This window comes from Trachurus trachurus (genome assembly GCF_905171665.1).
Source record: "Trachurus trachurus genome assembly, chromosome: 24".
NCBI classification, from domain to species: Eukaryota; Metazoa; Chordata; class Actinopteri; order Carangiformes; family Carangidae; genus Trachurus; species Trachurus trachurus.
Genome location: NC_139910.1, coordinates 24,133,033 through 24,148,340, shown reverse-complemented (window position 1 = coordinate 24,148,340; position 15,308 = coordinate 24,133,033). Strand labels below are relative to the sequence as shown.

The 15,308-nt window shown below is 45.3% G+C and overlaps 1 protein-coding gene across 1 annotated transcript in view; it reads right to left on the bottom strand.

Annotated features, from left to right (window-relative positions):
* The window catches only part of runx2b (RUNX family transcription factor 2b), a gene marked incomplete at its 3' end in the record, with an annotated part of 40,266 nt that extends 26,240 nt beyond the window's left edge, over positions 1 to 14,026 (bottom strand). The window contains exon 1 of the mRNA XM_084000351.1: positions 13,954 to 14,026. Within this exon, the coding sequence (XP_083856477.1) occupies positions 13,954 to 14,011 (58 nt within the window). The 5' untranslated portion in view covers positions 14,012 to 14,026. The remainder of the gene's footprint in view (positions 1 to 13,953) is intronic.
* Between the last annotated feature and the right edge of the window lie 1,282 nt (positions 14,027 to 15,308).

The window sequence follows — 15,308 nt, the reverse complement described above, 5'->3', positions numbered from 1 at the left end:
AAAGAGTGTTTGTCCCATCTGACTCCGCTTTGCCTCCCCGCTGTACGTCCAGCATCTGTCTTCCAGCTCCCTACAGGATACGGCCTGCATGCATACGCTGAGGCCTGCAGTCTGGCTCTCTGTCATCCAGAGGTGTAGGGCGACCTCTGAGTTTTAAAAAATCCGCCGTTTGATGTCCCGGAGATGTGAGGGAGACAGAGGAGAAGGCGTTAATGTGCCAGAATATGCTGTTCAATCAAAAAAATACCACTTCCACCGCTGCTGCAGTGTCCTGGACTTAACCCAGCCAGGAATCGACTTTAGATTAAACTTCAGCGCTGGAACTTTTAACGCAGTATTAGACTTTTAGGATGTCTGACCGATCCTGCTCTGTATTAAGAGACTTAATATTACGTAGTAATGAATCTAGCGTAAAGCTGTTCATTCAGTGCGGCTGCTGCTCGCCTGGTGCACAGCTGGATCGTCTCTCTCAGCTCTGGTATTATTCATCTACTGTGTTACACTGGCTTGGAGTCATTGCACAGTAGGAGAAGTCACTAACAGTGAAGAACCACAGTATACCACATTGAGACGGATGTGCGTTTTATGATTTATGGTAATATTGTATTTCTGCTGCTCAGTTTCAATTATTTGTTTTCAATAAAAATCAAACTCAGCTGACACTCTGACTAATTTTCCTGTCGTGATATCAAGCGCGCAATAAAAGTTTCTGTTCTCATTCCCACTTGGAATGACAAAGACTGTGTGAACCACTAATATGTACACACACAAACACACACATACACACACATGTTGTCTGTAATGTTGTCTACAACCATGCAGAATCTCTCTCTCTTTTCAACCTCGACATCTCTTTTGCTCTTTGACACTCACAGAAACACACACATAAGAGCCCATTTATATACGCCATTAACAACACCTCATTAAAAAAGACACAGGAGCTCAGTGTTGATGCACCAACAGTCCGACGCTACAGTCTAAACAGGACACACCCGAGGAGCCCTTTAACGTTTATAGAGAAATAATAAAAACACTGGTGAGAAACATCACTGTCTCTCCACACCGCTCTTCCTCTCTCCTTCTCTTTTTCATAAGCACATGCTCTCATCATTCAAGAGGAAAAGTACAGCCACTTAAGACTCAGGATTAAGGCTCCATTTCACAGTGGTGCATTTTTCAAGACACTTAATTATAGCTTTCTAGAGGAAGGCTGTGACGAGGCCCAGGCCCTTTTCAGCACTAACGGGATGTTTCCATGTTTGGCAGCCCACCAGGGCAACCCGGCTTGCCAGCTAACCAATCAGCGAGCCCACCAGGCGAGGCAGCGAAAACCAGCCAAATATCCAGTCTACTAGCCAATCAACCAAAACCGAACCAAGAGAGCCGACAGGCGGCCGCAAACCTGGTCCTGCCAGTCAGCTAAGGTGGACTTCACTTCAGCATGGTAGCCGGCAAAAACCCCGGGCATGCCAATTAGCGGAGCAGTTAGCCAGCAGGGGGATGACGACAGGCCGAAACCTGACTCCTCCTGACCTCATCGATACGACCTAACCTAACTCACATCCACGCACTGATCCCAGATCACAGCTAAGCCCTTAATGACTGTTTGTCACTGCAGCCTGTGACATCACTGTGAACTGTTTGGACCAGGATGGCACGTTCTGCGGTGTATCTGTGTGTGTGTGTGTGTGTCTCAGAGCAACCATTTTCACGGAGGCTCATCCAAGTTTTGCGTTTGACTTCAAGACAGCTGGAGCGGCCGTGCCTATAGAGTGTAATGTATTTATACTGCAGCACTGAGAGATGCAGAGGGAGTTTGTCTGATATTTCACTCTGTTCTTTTTTAAATGGCAGGGAGCAGCATGGAAAGAGATGGAGACATGGAGGGGGCGGCCGCTCACTGCTTGTGGCAGGAGGGTAGAGAGGGAGGCAGGGAGGGAGAGAGGGAGGGAGGGAGGAGGGGTATAAAGACAATTTCCTCTCTGCTCTTATTGCTCTGACTGTCTGCCGCCTACCGCCTTCATGGAGGTCCCTAATTGAGATCACTTGTACTTAAAAATAGGAACAAAAAAGGAACTTCTGTGGGCTGGGAGATGGAGAGGAGAAAATAAAGCAGTAATATGTGACGAAGGCTGCCATTAAAGAGTCCCAATGATAGATCTGAGCGACTGGGGCAGAGAGCTGAGAACTCTTTCTGTGTCTGCCAGGGAACCTTCAGATGTTGACGTGTCACACACCACCTGCTGTCACAGCACTAAAACTGTGCATGTGTAAGAGAGTATTTGTAGGTTTTGTGTGTATGTGTGTGTGCGTTTTGGTGTGTGTGTGTGTGTGTGGCTCTTTGATGGGGCAGGGTGACAGTGCCCGGGGTTGAGGCCAGAAACATGCCAAGAAGAGGGAGTTCAGTTTTTCCACTTTTCTATGCAACTGTGTGTGTATGTTAAGAGTTTTTCTTTACCTCGCTGCAACAAAATATCTTTACAGTCATCAGACATATTTGGCCGGCCCCGGCTCTATGCAGCCCTTTGTGTCATTAGCTATGCTATTATTAGCCCTTCACTTTAATTCAAGCGTTCCACCAATCAAACCCTCCTCGCAGCAGCTTTTCCCAGACTCGGTCCCAGAGTGTCCCTAAGGCTTCCTGGTTTTCCCTTCAAAACATCTATCACTCAATCAGGTCTGATCGTGCTATTAATCAAACAATGAGCCCCCCCCTCCTCGGAGACCAGTTTGAAGGATTGGCTTGAAGGAAACGCAGCGTATCCAGGAGTGGTACCGGACCACGGCTGGGAACAGGAACCCTGTAAAGAGCGTTTTTCTTGGACTGAGACCCTCTGTAGGTGCTAAAGACAATACAGACACTCGGGCTAGGCCAACATTCCACTTTACACTTTTCCCTTCCTCTGTGTATTTCACTGGTCTACTTCCCCTCTGCAAACTAGCCGGCTAGTATCAAAATATTTATAGTACATCTGCAAGACATGCTGTTCTCATGTATCCAGGACCGTTAAGCCCTGTGTTCATTATGCGAGGTAAAACTAATACCAGATTTATAGGGGGGGAGATTTCTCCTTGTTCTGCCTGTCCTTGCAGTACCATTGAGGATGATTTATGTGAGGTAACGGAGGCACAGGCGAGATAGATAGAGTGACTACAAACAGGCAGCGGCCCAGACTAGCACTCGCAGGGGGGCTATCGGCTATCACTTGCCCCGTTTCCACTGCCCCTGTTTCCAGAGCGGAGGAAGGTGAGGAAGGACGGGGCAGCGACTGGAGACGGGAGGGGAAAGGAAGGAGACGGGAGGCGAGGATATATGTATGTTCTGTACTGTACATGCGCGGAGACGGGGCGGAGGAATGTCCAGGTGCACTAGGTCCAAATCGATGGAAGCGGCGGTAGAGGAGGAACAGATGGAGGGGGAAAAAAAATGTCTGTCATGGATGCTCAATTGCACACAGACATAAACATTTAACCCAAAGCAGAGTAAATCCGCGCCTGGAAATATACCATATACATTTTTTGTCTTGGAGCATTAAAATGTATTAAATATAGAATATGTTTTGCTTGGCCGTCCTCACAGAACGGGCACCGTGAATGGCTTTTTGCTCCGCTACAGTTTGTATTACGGGCTCCATTTCTGGGGGGTAATCAACATCAAAACTGTCAGTCAGTCAAGTGAATATGTCCAGTACTGAGACAGCAGCCAATCAGATAAACAGGAAATTAAAAAAAAAAAACAGCACTGGGCAGGCACGGCCGAGCAGCCGCAGCACTGGGCGTGCATCGAGCAACGGCACTCAACTTCCGAGGGTTTGGATCTCGCTCCTTTTTGCTTTTTCCTGCTCTCTTCCTGATCGCGCTCCAGCTCGGAGCCGCTCCAAAACGCTGGGCCTGAACTCCGCAACCTGGAGCCATACATATTAGATCGAATTCCAAACCAATCAGACGTCAAAATGAGCCCTGAGGAGCCTTGGCTTGCGAGTGTTTTCAGAGGCCTTAAATGTAGCATCTGATGCTCCGTGCGCCGAACGAGTTAACAAATTAAGTTGTGAGTGTCACGGCTGATGCAGCTCACTCAGAGATGGGCCTTTGCCTAAAACCTTTTGCCTGAAGCCTGTAATTACGCCGTGCCTATAAGGCCACTGGTCAGAGATGACTCACAACAAAGTGGGGGTGTAGAGGAGGAGAAAAGAGACGGATGGATGGAGTTCACTTTCATAGCTTCCAGCCTGTCCTCAGACATGTCCTCAAACAAAATCAATTCCAGTCTTCTTTGGAAGAGGCTTCAATGAAAGAAAACATCATGAAAGTTGGGGGGAAAACATGATTTCACAGAAGATAAATGACTATTGTCTGATTATGTGACCTATGACCCCATATTTTCCACACTCAGAACTTGCCGGTCATTCCGGGACAGGGCCTTTTCATGCCGTGTCTGCTCTGCCCCTCGCTGAGACGCGGATGACGCCAGCTTTATAGCGCCTCAATGGAGGCTGGAGCGGGGAGGCTCATCAACTGCCGGATCCCACAGGGAACATCAATTATGTTGTGAAACGCTGTCCTTCAAATACAATCTATTCTGTGGTGTTGCATTATGGCAAAGTTGAGAATATGAACGTCACACATGTAAAAAAAAAAAAAAAAATCTTGGCATCAGGGTTGTTGGGATGTGGTCTCGGGCTGACAATTAAATTGTCCGCTTGCAATATACTATCACCGTGGAAGCATGAGATTTATGGCAAATAATTTCACGAGAACTGATCATCTTAAATGTTTTAACTGGATTTTATGGCGTCATAGATCACTCTGATATGTTCTTGCATCCTTCGGGGACTGAAAACCGTTCCCAGTAGTTGCAGAACTCATTTACAGACAATTAAGGAAGCACGAAACGGTCCATCCCACTCTTGCTGAACAAATGTACCAAAAACTCTCACACCAAATTACTCTCTTTTAGCAACTTTCCTGCAAAAGAAGCAACTATTCCACCTCTTACAAGCCACAAAGAATTGTCGCGTAACACTCAAGCATCTTAAAGCAGCTTCTACCTTTAAAAAGCATTAAAATAGGTATACAGGGTTAAGAGCTATAAACATTAAACCTGTGTTTACATTGCAAGGGCTTCTTTTTCATCAGTAATCGCCTCACACTGTGAGCCTGATGATTGGGTAATATTTATGATGAGCCCTCAGGGTGTGCTTCCCTCTCAGTCTCTCTTATGTCTATAAAATCTTTTACCCTGGGCTCAACAGCAGCGCAGACAAGGTCCCATTAGAACCCGATTGTATATGTGCTTTTTAACTATGCCTCTATAGTGCCTTTAATGTGCACAGGTCATGTGCATATGTGCGCATATGCATGTGAGGTGGGAGTGTGTATGTACAGTACAGTATGTATGTGTGCGTGGAGCAGTAAAGGGGCTGGCTCTCAGACTTTGGTTAACCAGACTATAATTTGGAGGCCCAGTGAAGACTCCCAGCAGCCTCTCACTGTTTGTTTACCAGAGAGACCAACTCTACTGTTTCTGCTGCATCTGCAGGGTCCTGCAGGAAAAGGGCGGGTGTATCTGTCTGGCTGTGTGTGTGCGTGTGTGAGTGTGCATGTGTAGGTATAATCATGTGTGTAATGAACCATGTGAAAGAGACAGTTTGCAGAATTGGTGGAGATAAATTCTTCTGTGGACATTATAAAGACCATTTCAGCTGTAAATTCCCTTCACTTAGCATATTTTTGTTTTAAAAGGGCTTTGTTTTTTAAAGAAACCAGTGCTTCCAATTAAGCTAAAGAACTCCGACATCCCTCATTCCCCTGGTTTTCTCACGCATCTTTAAGCGACAGTAAATCAAGGCTGCAATATACATACACCCCTTTCCTGCCCAGAAAATGGAAGCTTTGTCATAAATAAGAAAACAAAAAGAGCCCAACTTCACAAAAAAATACTCTCGCATTAAGAAGTGTTTGTCAGCAAAAAATGGCTGCTATTTTTGTTTGTGCCGAGTGTAATTCTCCTGAGACTAAACTGCTCGCTTTCTGTCCCAATTGGGCTTTTTTTTCCCACCAATTCTCCTCCCAAGCAGGAATAAAAAGAAAACAATGCAATTCAAACGACCGGAGCTCCCAGCCTGTCATTTAGCTGTAACTTTGAATTGTCTTTGCTCTGCGTGAGCTGTTTTTTTTCACACACAGAAACACACACACACACACACACACACACACACAGAATTGTTGCAGCATCCTAAAATTCCATCACGAGAGAGGAAGAAAGACAGAGGAGGGGGAGAGGAACTTTCAAAATCACTCTAATAAAATATTCCTGCTCCTCTGGGATCCTCCTTTGCTCATTCAGCATCAGGAGAAGTGAAGTGGAAAAGGCCTGTTATTGGTCTCCGTCCAAAAAGGAGAAGGAGAGAAAAGAGAGAGAGACCTATTTCCTTTGGGGAAAGACAGAAAATAGAATGAACAGCGCAACAGTTGACGGAAAACTTTTAACTGCGACAACAAAATGAACTACAGACGACTGTAAGAGGGCAGCTGTCTGGGTGAGTGACAGGATTCAACTCCAGACTGAGAGCCTGCTCCAGAGAGGATCAGACGTTGTGTATGTATACAGCCTTTGATCACGCTGAGCTGCTTGTCGGCGCGCCATGATTGGGTTGAATAATGTGTAAACTGGCACAGCTCAGGGATCAACATAAAACACAACAGCTACAAGTTCTCTAAAGATGCCTGCCCCAGTCACAGGGAAGAGCTTTGAAACCAGAAACTGAACTGTAATGTCGGGGATTTTGCACTTGTGTAACGTTGCTGTGGCAGCTTAAATTGCTCCAAACTTTTCTTTCTTTCTCTTTTTGCACAGCAGGAGTCACGCAGACTTATGGAAATGTGCAAACTTGTGTAACTTTGCATAAACAGGTATAACTTTATCAACCCACGTTGACAAATAATAACTATATGATTGGGTGTAACACACTGTAAACAAGATGTTCTGGTTTGTTTTTTTGTTTTAATGTTAATGACTATCACTCAAACTGCATGGCTTTCTTCACACTTGATGACAATGATCAACAATGTCATATTTAAAATATACATTTGTATGAAATATTACTTTTCAGTATGTTTATTGATTATTTTTTACATTTTATTCTGATCATATCTATCATCATTTTTTATTATTTACTGTTAACTGTTAATGCATAAGTAACATATTGATACATATCTGCTTATAGCTGCACTCTATCAAGTGTTTTATACCTTTCTTTCTTTCTTTCTTTCTTTCTTTCTTTCTTTCTTTCTTTCTTTCTTTCTTTCTTTCTTTCTTTCTTTCTTTCTTTCTTTTCTCCCTCTCTCTCTGGAGGCCACTTTACAAATGAGAGCTACCATTTCAAGTTTCCCTCCTCTCCCCAGAGACCTGTCAATATCAGCTACACACACTATTCAAAGTTCAAAGACTAGCATCCCACTCCACACACCTACACACACTCCTGGCCCCTTTTGTATCTCTGGGGAATATTTCATTTCAGTTGTCTGCGCACACATTTGGGCATGTCCCCCTCTTTATATATATGTGCATGTGTGTGTATGTGTGTGTGTGTGTGTGCAAGCGTGCGTGTGCTGCAGGTGGTGCAGGTCTGGTGACTCTGATTATTGTGGTGACCAAAGCATCGCCGCCCCGTAACATTTGTCATCACCCTTTTCCTGAAAGTGTGGGTGGGATGGGAAGGATGAAGGGAGGACATAAAGGGAAGGAGAAGGCGGAAGGAAAGGGAAGAAGGGAGAAGAGGAGGGCAGATGATGGTAAATGGCCACCCCCGCAGTGCCATATGGGAGGTGGTTTGAAAGACTCGGGCTTGTGTTGCTCTCACTAAATGCCTCATGAGCGCAAACCGATCCTCCCTTTTGTATCCTATCTCTTCTTCTTTCTCCCTCTTATTCTTTCTTTCTTTGACACGCTCTCTCTCTCTCGCTCTCTTGTTGCTCACATTTTATCCCTCACTCTCACATTAAAGAATAAACATGCAACCTCTCCTTACCACTCGCTCACATAAGCTTTCAGGGTTGTCAGACCCCCATAAAAGGCTTGTGTGGGCGTTGCCGAGTGGGTGGGCACTCTGATTTTCAGGTGTATTTGATCTGTTGTGTTCACACCTCGGCGCTGGCAGGGGGCCCGAGGTAATTTGAGCAAATTAGGAGATGGGGCCTGCGTGTTATTAATGACACCCCATACCCTTCATTGCACGTTCACCTATTGTTCCCTCCTCTGCACACACACCTTTCTTTTCTTCCGCTCCGAGTCCCCCCCCCCCACCCCTCCTCTGCCCCGTTCCATCTGCGCCTCCCGCACAACACCCACCCTCAGCCCCTCTGAAGGCGCAGTGTATGGAATGCATACACACACACACACATACGGTGCACATGGGACGGGGGCGGCAGCAGGGGGGGATTGGTTCCAGGTGCCAGTTTGAGTGAGAGCATTAATCAAGCAGACAGATCCCTCTGTCACAGACACCTTTAGTGCACACACACACACACACACACACACACACGCTACTGTACATCTAAACTATTAATAGGTTTACATAGTAGTAACTAAACCCTCACTGTCATTACTCTATGACACGGCTACAAACCAAACTCCCATTCAAAGATACAACTTTTCTCCACCACGTGCTGTTGCTGAGCGAGCTGAGAGCGAGCGCTGAAACCAACATCTGAAGACACGTTGTTACTTGTGTACTCATGTGTGTGCTTTTGCCCTCAGACAGCGCCACTGATCTGCTGCCAAGCTATTGATCACAGTCAGGTCTCGGTGTGACTCTTTGATGCCCTGTCACTCATCTTGTTTCACCTTCTCCTTGAAAAATGAAGCAAATTCTAAACCCCCTTTTCTATGTTTACACTCTGGCACATTATGTGTTACGGCTAACATGTCCAACACGGGGCTGCTCTTTTCATGACCTGCTGGTAAGTAGGTTTATATATTTGGGAGTCCGGCCTGAGTCAGAGGGGATACTGCATTCCTTTAAGATTAAACTAACAAGGGGAAAAACCTTCCCTTTTCTCCGGCGTGGGGCAGAACAGGTAAGGCCTTGTGTAAGGTGCTGTGGCCGAGCTCTCGCTCACGTCGTTACAGGCCGAACCCAAACATCCAGGAGGCTCAACACTCCATATTTCCCCCTTATAGAAACATGGAGCGTGGAAGCGGCGCAGCCTGGTGCCGTTTTTTCGCAGGTCAGCGAGGGAACGTTAAACAATGTTGTTCAGGTTTCCTGCGGTTTGAGTTCGCTGTATCAGCTTTGCTTAAAGCCATCTCCCTGACTTAAATAATGAAAATAAAAACCTGAACGGTGGGATGGGAGAGAGAAAAGGCAGGACATGAAACAGAGCGAGCCCAGTGAAGGAGGTATATGAATCTGGGTTATAATACTGGTGTTCTGTTTCATTAGGGTGAACCCGTTCCAAGATAGACCAATTTTCAAAGTGTTAGGTAGTTACTTCCTCTCTGAGGGCTTATATCGGATAACGGTAATTCGCCCAGCATGATGCAATTGAAATGGATGAAGGGCTGCAGGATCTTGTTAAGTGTGAAAATAGCACAGCGCTACATTAAAAGCTTCGCTGGCCAACGCATCGGCATCGAGCTACCTGGTAATTATGGTGCGTTCAAAAATCAGAGCCATGCATATAGCACCAGTTTGCGCAGCTATCCCAAAAAACACACTCACTAATTTTGACTTGTGTCCTGAGATTAACATGGCAAAGATATCAATCATTTTCCTTGATTTATGAGAAAACGGGGCTTAGTTAATAAGCAGAGATGTGAAGCACTCGCAGCGTTTAACAAACAGATTTTATCGCTCCCTGGAGAAGATTGTGTTGTGAGTCTTTTATCAAGGCTTTAAACAGGCAGAAACCTTCAGTAAGCACAGTCAATTGGCAGGTTGCCTTGTCATAACAGTGTAATTAGCCCCGCAGCTACTGAATATGAGGATAAAACAAGAGATAATACACACTGCCTTGTGAGTATTAACACTCAGCTCTCCAGTTTGTTGTTGCAGTCTCCATATTACAGGGGAGGGTGTAATCTCACTCCTTTCCCCGCATGTTTCAATAACTGCTCTCTGCTTAATTTGGAAGGAGAAGCAGACAGCGTACACGAATCAGTGGTTCAGAGACAAGAAAGTTCCAAAGTTGATACGAGGGTTAAAAAATATCCAACAGTCAGGGTTTCTCCTGTTGTCTGAAAAACGCTGCTCTCGTTTTCTTTGATTTACTGATTGAATTTTGTTAAAAGTTTTTTTTTCTTTTCTTTTTTCTTCACCCTTTCTGAATAATGATTCAAAACATGGCCTATGACCGTGGCAAAGACTTTTTTTTTTTTCAAACTAAAAGAAAAACACACACAACTTTCACATCTTCAGCAGTGGTGGGAAAGGCGTATTTCAGCCCATTAAAATCACAGGTTATAGTGTTCCCATGACACTCTCATTTAGGACTTAATAACTGCCTACAGCCTATTTAGAGCCATAATCAACCCACCATTCAGTCTCACTACATTTGAGTGAAAATACAGACCAATTAATCTATCTTTGATTAAACACTGATCACATTAACACTGCACCTCTCTGATTACCCTCAGGAATTATGTAGACTAATGTGAACCTCCAGCACTAATAAGTCCTAATAGGTGGTGCAAGCTCGCAAACACACACAGCACCATTTTACTCCATCAGTATGACCCTGCTGGGATTAAATAACATGTTTGCCTCAGAGGTACAATTAAGCATTGCTAAATAGAGTTCCTTTGAGCCTCTGGAGTTAAGGGAAGAGTCTTCTCTGCACAGTAGCAGCCAGTGAAGCGCTCGGATTTTTCCCCCTGGCTTTTTCAAATTACCTATTGATGAGTGGGCTTCACGTCTTCCCCCCCCACCCTGGCTGGGGAGGGTGAGGTGGAGGGAGTGGGGAGGGGGGAGGGGGAGGAGGAGGAGGAGGAGGGGAGGATGTCTGGTTCACTTTTAAGATGTCTCCAAGAAGCAGGCCTGTGGTTAGATCTAAGGCAACACTTATGCAACAGAAGCTGCCTTTCTCAAATACATATATGGTTTCCCTGCAAATTATCTGAGATTTTCTTTGGGGAAAGTTTTCCGCCTGGAGTTTTTAGATATTTACCCACATCGACCCGCTTTTCTTTTGATCGTGTTGATTCGGGTCTGTCTGTGTAAGCGCTTTTTTTTTTTTTTCCCCTCTACTGTGACTGCATTACTTTACTGAACGATAATTGCTCCCATGACTTAATTGTCTATATGTAATTAAGTTTGTAATAGAGAAAATAGGCACTTAAATGTTCCCCAGAGAGCTCATGGTGGTTGAGTGGGTGCCACACATGTTGAAGATTATTCTGCCCTCCCCATCTGATCTGCCAGTATGAGGAGTTATAAAAAATGTATTTGAGGCAATTAAATGAAAATTCCTTGATGTAAATGCCAAGACAAATTTTAATGAGCCCCCTTCTCTCAATTTGGAATATTTGCCCGCTCCCTCAAGTCGCCTCAATTTATCGCTGGGAATGTGCACTCAGCCTTAAATTAAAAATGTCCTTAAATACAAATCCGAAGACGGGATGGGGTAATGTGGCTTTCTAACTAACAAAACAATATTTTGTAACTCGTGTCCTCGGCAAACTGGCTGACGCCGGACAAAGTGATCCAGGAGAAACATAAAACCAGGAGGACTTGAAGAAAATACATAAAATCAACAAAGAGGCAATACTCAGAGAGCTAGTTATAACAAGTCTCTGTCCAACAAATAGACCTTAGATTATCAGACATAAATTTCTGTCAATCTTTCATTCAATTTCAGCTGAGTGAACTCTCAGAATTTAACTCTAACTTCACTGAAAAGAAGGAATCAGATCCCCTTTTGTCTCTGATCAAAACAAAAATGTTTAAGATGCCATTCCTAATTTATACCAGTCCTGATACAGTACAGCTCACTCTATTTATTTATCCTAAATTAGAAAGACAACAGAAAGCACTGGTGGTCTTGCAAAATCACATTGCGGTGTCAAGGGGACTTTTTGTGGTTGCACTGACAGATTTACTGCACAGATGTTCACAAACAGGGGCAACATCAATGGGCTGCAGCACGGTCTCATTCAACAATCTCTAATATGAGAATCGATGATTATCTCCCCTCTGAGTGTCTCCACCTGAACATCTGCACACATCTGCTCCCCTCTCAGCCTCCGCTGCAGCATGCTTTCAATTTCCTGCTGCGCTGCTCCTCTCCTCTCCTGCGCTCCGACCCCAGAGACACAGCGAGAGGTCAGGGGGTTAACATGGTAATAGGTGGTGGTGATTGGTAGAAGACGCTCACTCTCTCCCGGCTTTCAGAGCGTATTAAGGAACCACCCTTGCTTCTGTGTGGAGCAGGAGCCCAGAACAGCTGTGTCTGACCACGAAGCGACTTCTTAAAAACATCTTTTAAACATTTGATTTGGACAGGGGAGCGGAGGCTATGGACCGGAGCAGAGAGAAGAGAGAAGAGAGAAGAGAGGGGGAGAGGGGAGGGCTGGTGGTGGTGGTGTTGCTGGTGGTGGGTCTATTAAACTCAGCCCTGTCTATTTCTTGTGTCGCACGGGAACGAAAATGTTTGTTTAAATTTGAAAATCCTTCTGGTAAACCTAAAATATCATTTATTTTGCTGCTCTAATTAGATTGTGTAAAGGAGTTGACACAATAAAATACAGCAAAACCAAAACAGAGGGCCTCAAACTGGAACATGCACATTGGCCTTCACAGGTAATTGGAAATAATAAAGTTGACACTGCTACTGTTCACAGCCCCTGAATCCTTTGCGGTTTTATTTCCTATAGATCCACTCTGAGAGCCAAGGGGGACGTCGAGCGTGGAATTAAACAAATAAAGGATAAATATGAAGAATAAATTCAACTGATGAGTGAAATTGAGCAGTCATTTGAAAAGATAAATATTTCCAGTGAAAGAAAATATGTCTCAGGAGGTTTTTTTGTTACTTGTATATACAAATCACATCAGAGACAATAATTCTGAAAATCATACTTTCCTAGTAATTTTCAGAAAAGCAGTAAGTCAGGATAGACGGGTTGTTATGAGTCGAAATTAATTATCACTGTGCTGTAATTATACATTTCAAGTATATAGATTGGACATGGAGCAACTTGTTCACAGTGGATTTCTGTTTTGTGGATGAAACGCTCCCAGGAGGCTGCAGGAATCGACCCTGATTAATTAATGGCAGCAGTGCCACTGAACAATTTCAGGAAGCGATTACAGACCTTTCTTGGCAAACTAATCAATACTTCTTCCCTCTGCATAACACAGACACCCAACGCACACAGTCCAGTAATCCCCACATCTTGTTTCAATGCTCCACTGTAAACTCCCTTGTGCAGTGTCTGTTTACGTTTGTCAAAAATATCACCCATGCTTTTGTTTTTGGTTCCGCAATGGCATCGCTTTGTAAATCTAAGGGTACGTTGCACAAACATGTCATCTCCCTGTTGGAGAAATATTTATAAACATCACATAGAGTAAATACTGGAAATCTCTAAATGTGAAGAGGTTTTCTTTTTTCTTTTTTTTCTTCTTTTTTTTGCGTTGTTGTATTTACGCACCGCAAAAAAAAAAAAAAAAGCCAAGATGGTAGCCGGGTCCTTCATCCACCACAAAAAGCTTGGACCTGGATGGCGAGGTCCTCGGTGACCTCAGCTGATCCCCATTCGCTCACACTGGACCCAGATCTTTCCATCAGATCAGATCCAAACATCCTTTACCCTCTTTTTTACCCAAAACCCCCTTTCCTTCTTCCATCCAAAACCTCAACACCTGACCCCGAAGTCCTCCCCGTGACCCCCCAGCCCCCCTGACACCAACTGCAGACACAACAAGAGAGCGAGCGAAGCGGTACAGTACTCACCCCAGAAGAAGTTTTGTTGACATGGTGTCACTGTGCTGAAAAGGCTGTTAGATGCCATAGCTGCCTCTGGTTGCAGCAAGCCCCACTTTTGTTCCTCTGTGGTTTCCGTGACCCTTGACACGTCCTAAACCAAGAGCACGCAGCATGTCATGAAGAAAAAAAATGGAAAAGCCATCCACAAGACATGCTTTTACGTATCAACTATTTGGATGACCACAAGTAACAACCAGGTCTGGTTTTATAGAGAAAAAAAATTGCAGAGGCAAATATCGCCTTTGCGGATAGATCAGATGGTGTCGGACTTGCTTGCTTGGCGAGTGTGGTTGGAACGTACTTACTCGCTTAGCGCCGTCCTTGTGACTGGTGCTGGCCCGCGACGATTAACCATTTACACTCCAGGTCGCCCTCAAACACCAACCCCGAGCCGCACGTCTGTGGTTCTGTGGTTGTTTGGGAGGCGAGCAGAGCCCTCACACAACCCAAAAGGCACCAGCTTTAAAACTCGTCTCTTTCCTGCCCTCCATGTGCCGTCACTGGAGAGCCTGGGTCACATGCCCTCTGACGTCATCACGGCACAGCAATTGAATGGGACAGCCTACCGTTGTGGCTTTCTTCCCTCTCTCCTCTCCTCTCCTCTTCTCTCCTCTCTCCTCTCCTCGGACTTTTTTCTCTCCTCTCTGGCTCGCCTCCTTCTCTCTTACGCGTGGTTCGCCGGCGCTTCCAGGCTCTCTGGGGGATCGGGGTCTGACGCTCCCATGAGTCAGGAGGCTTCAGTGGGGGCAGCTTGTTCAACCGCCCATGCCTCCCCAAGCATATGGGGAACAGCGCTCTCTCTGCTTTCCTCTCCCTTCACTCTTTCATCCCCCTCCCTTCTCTCTCTCTCCTTCTCTCTCTCTCTCTGTCTGTCTCTCTGACTCCGCTGCTCCTTCCCTCAACTCCTTTAACAGGCTGCCGTGCTGCTCCTGTCTGCCTCTGAGCAGGGAGAGCTGAGCTTGGTAAGATTTGAGGGTGTGAGTGAGGAGCGAATGGCTGGCTGGCTGGCTGGCTGGCTGTGCGAGACTGGGTGTGTAAGTGTGTGTCTGAGCGTGTGTGTGTGTGTGTGTGTGTTTGTCTGTGTATGCATGAGCAGCAGAGAGAATGGGGGAAGAGAGGGAGGCTGGGTGAGTGAAAGCAGGGGTGGTGTGAAAACAGTTTATTTACAGAAGAGTGCGTCTGAAGAGTTGCTTCAGTGTCACTTTTTTTTTTTTTTTTTGCAGCTTGAATTTGTTCTCTTTCTCCTGTTTCACACTCTTTACGCTGCTGTCAGCACAGACAGGAGTCCTGTTGTTTTGTTATTACTGTAATAACCGTGTGTG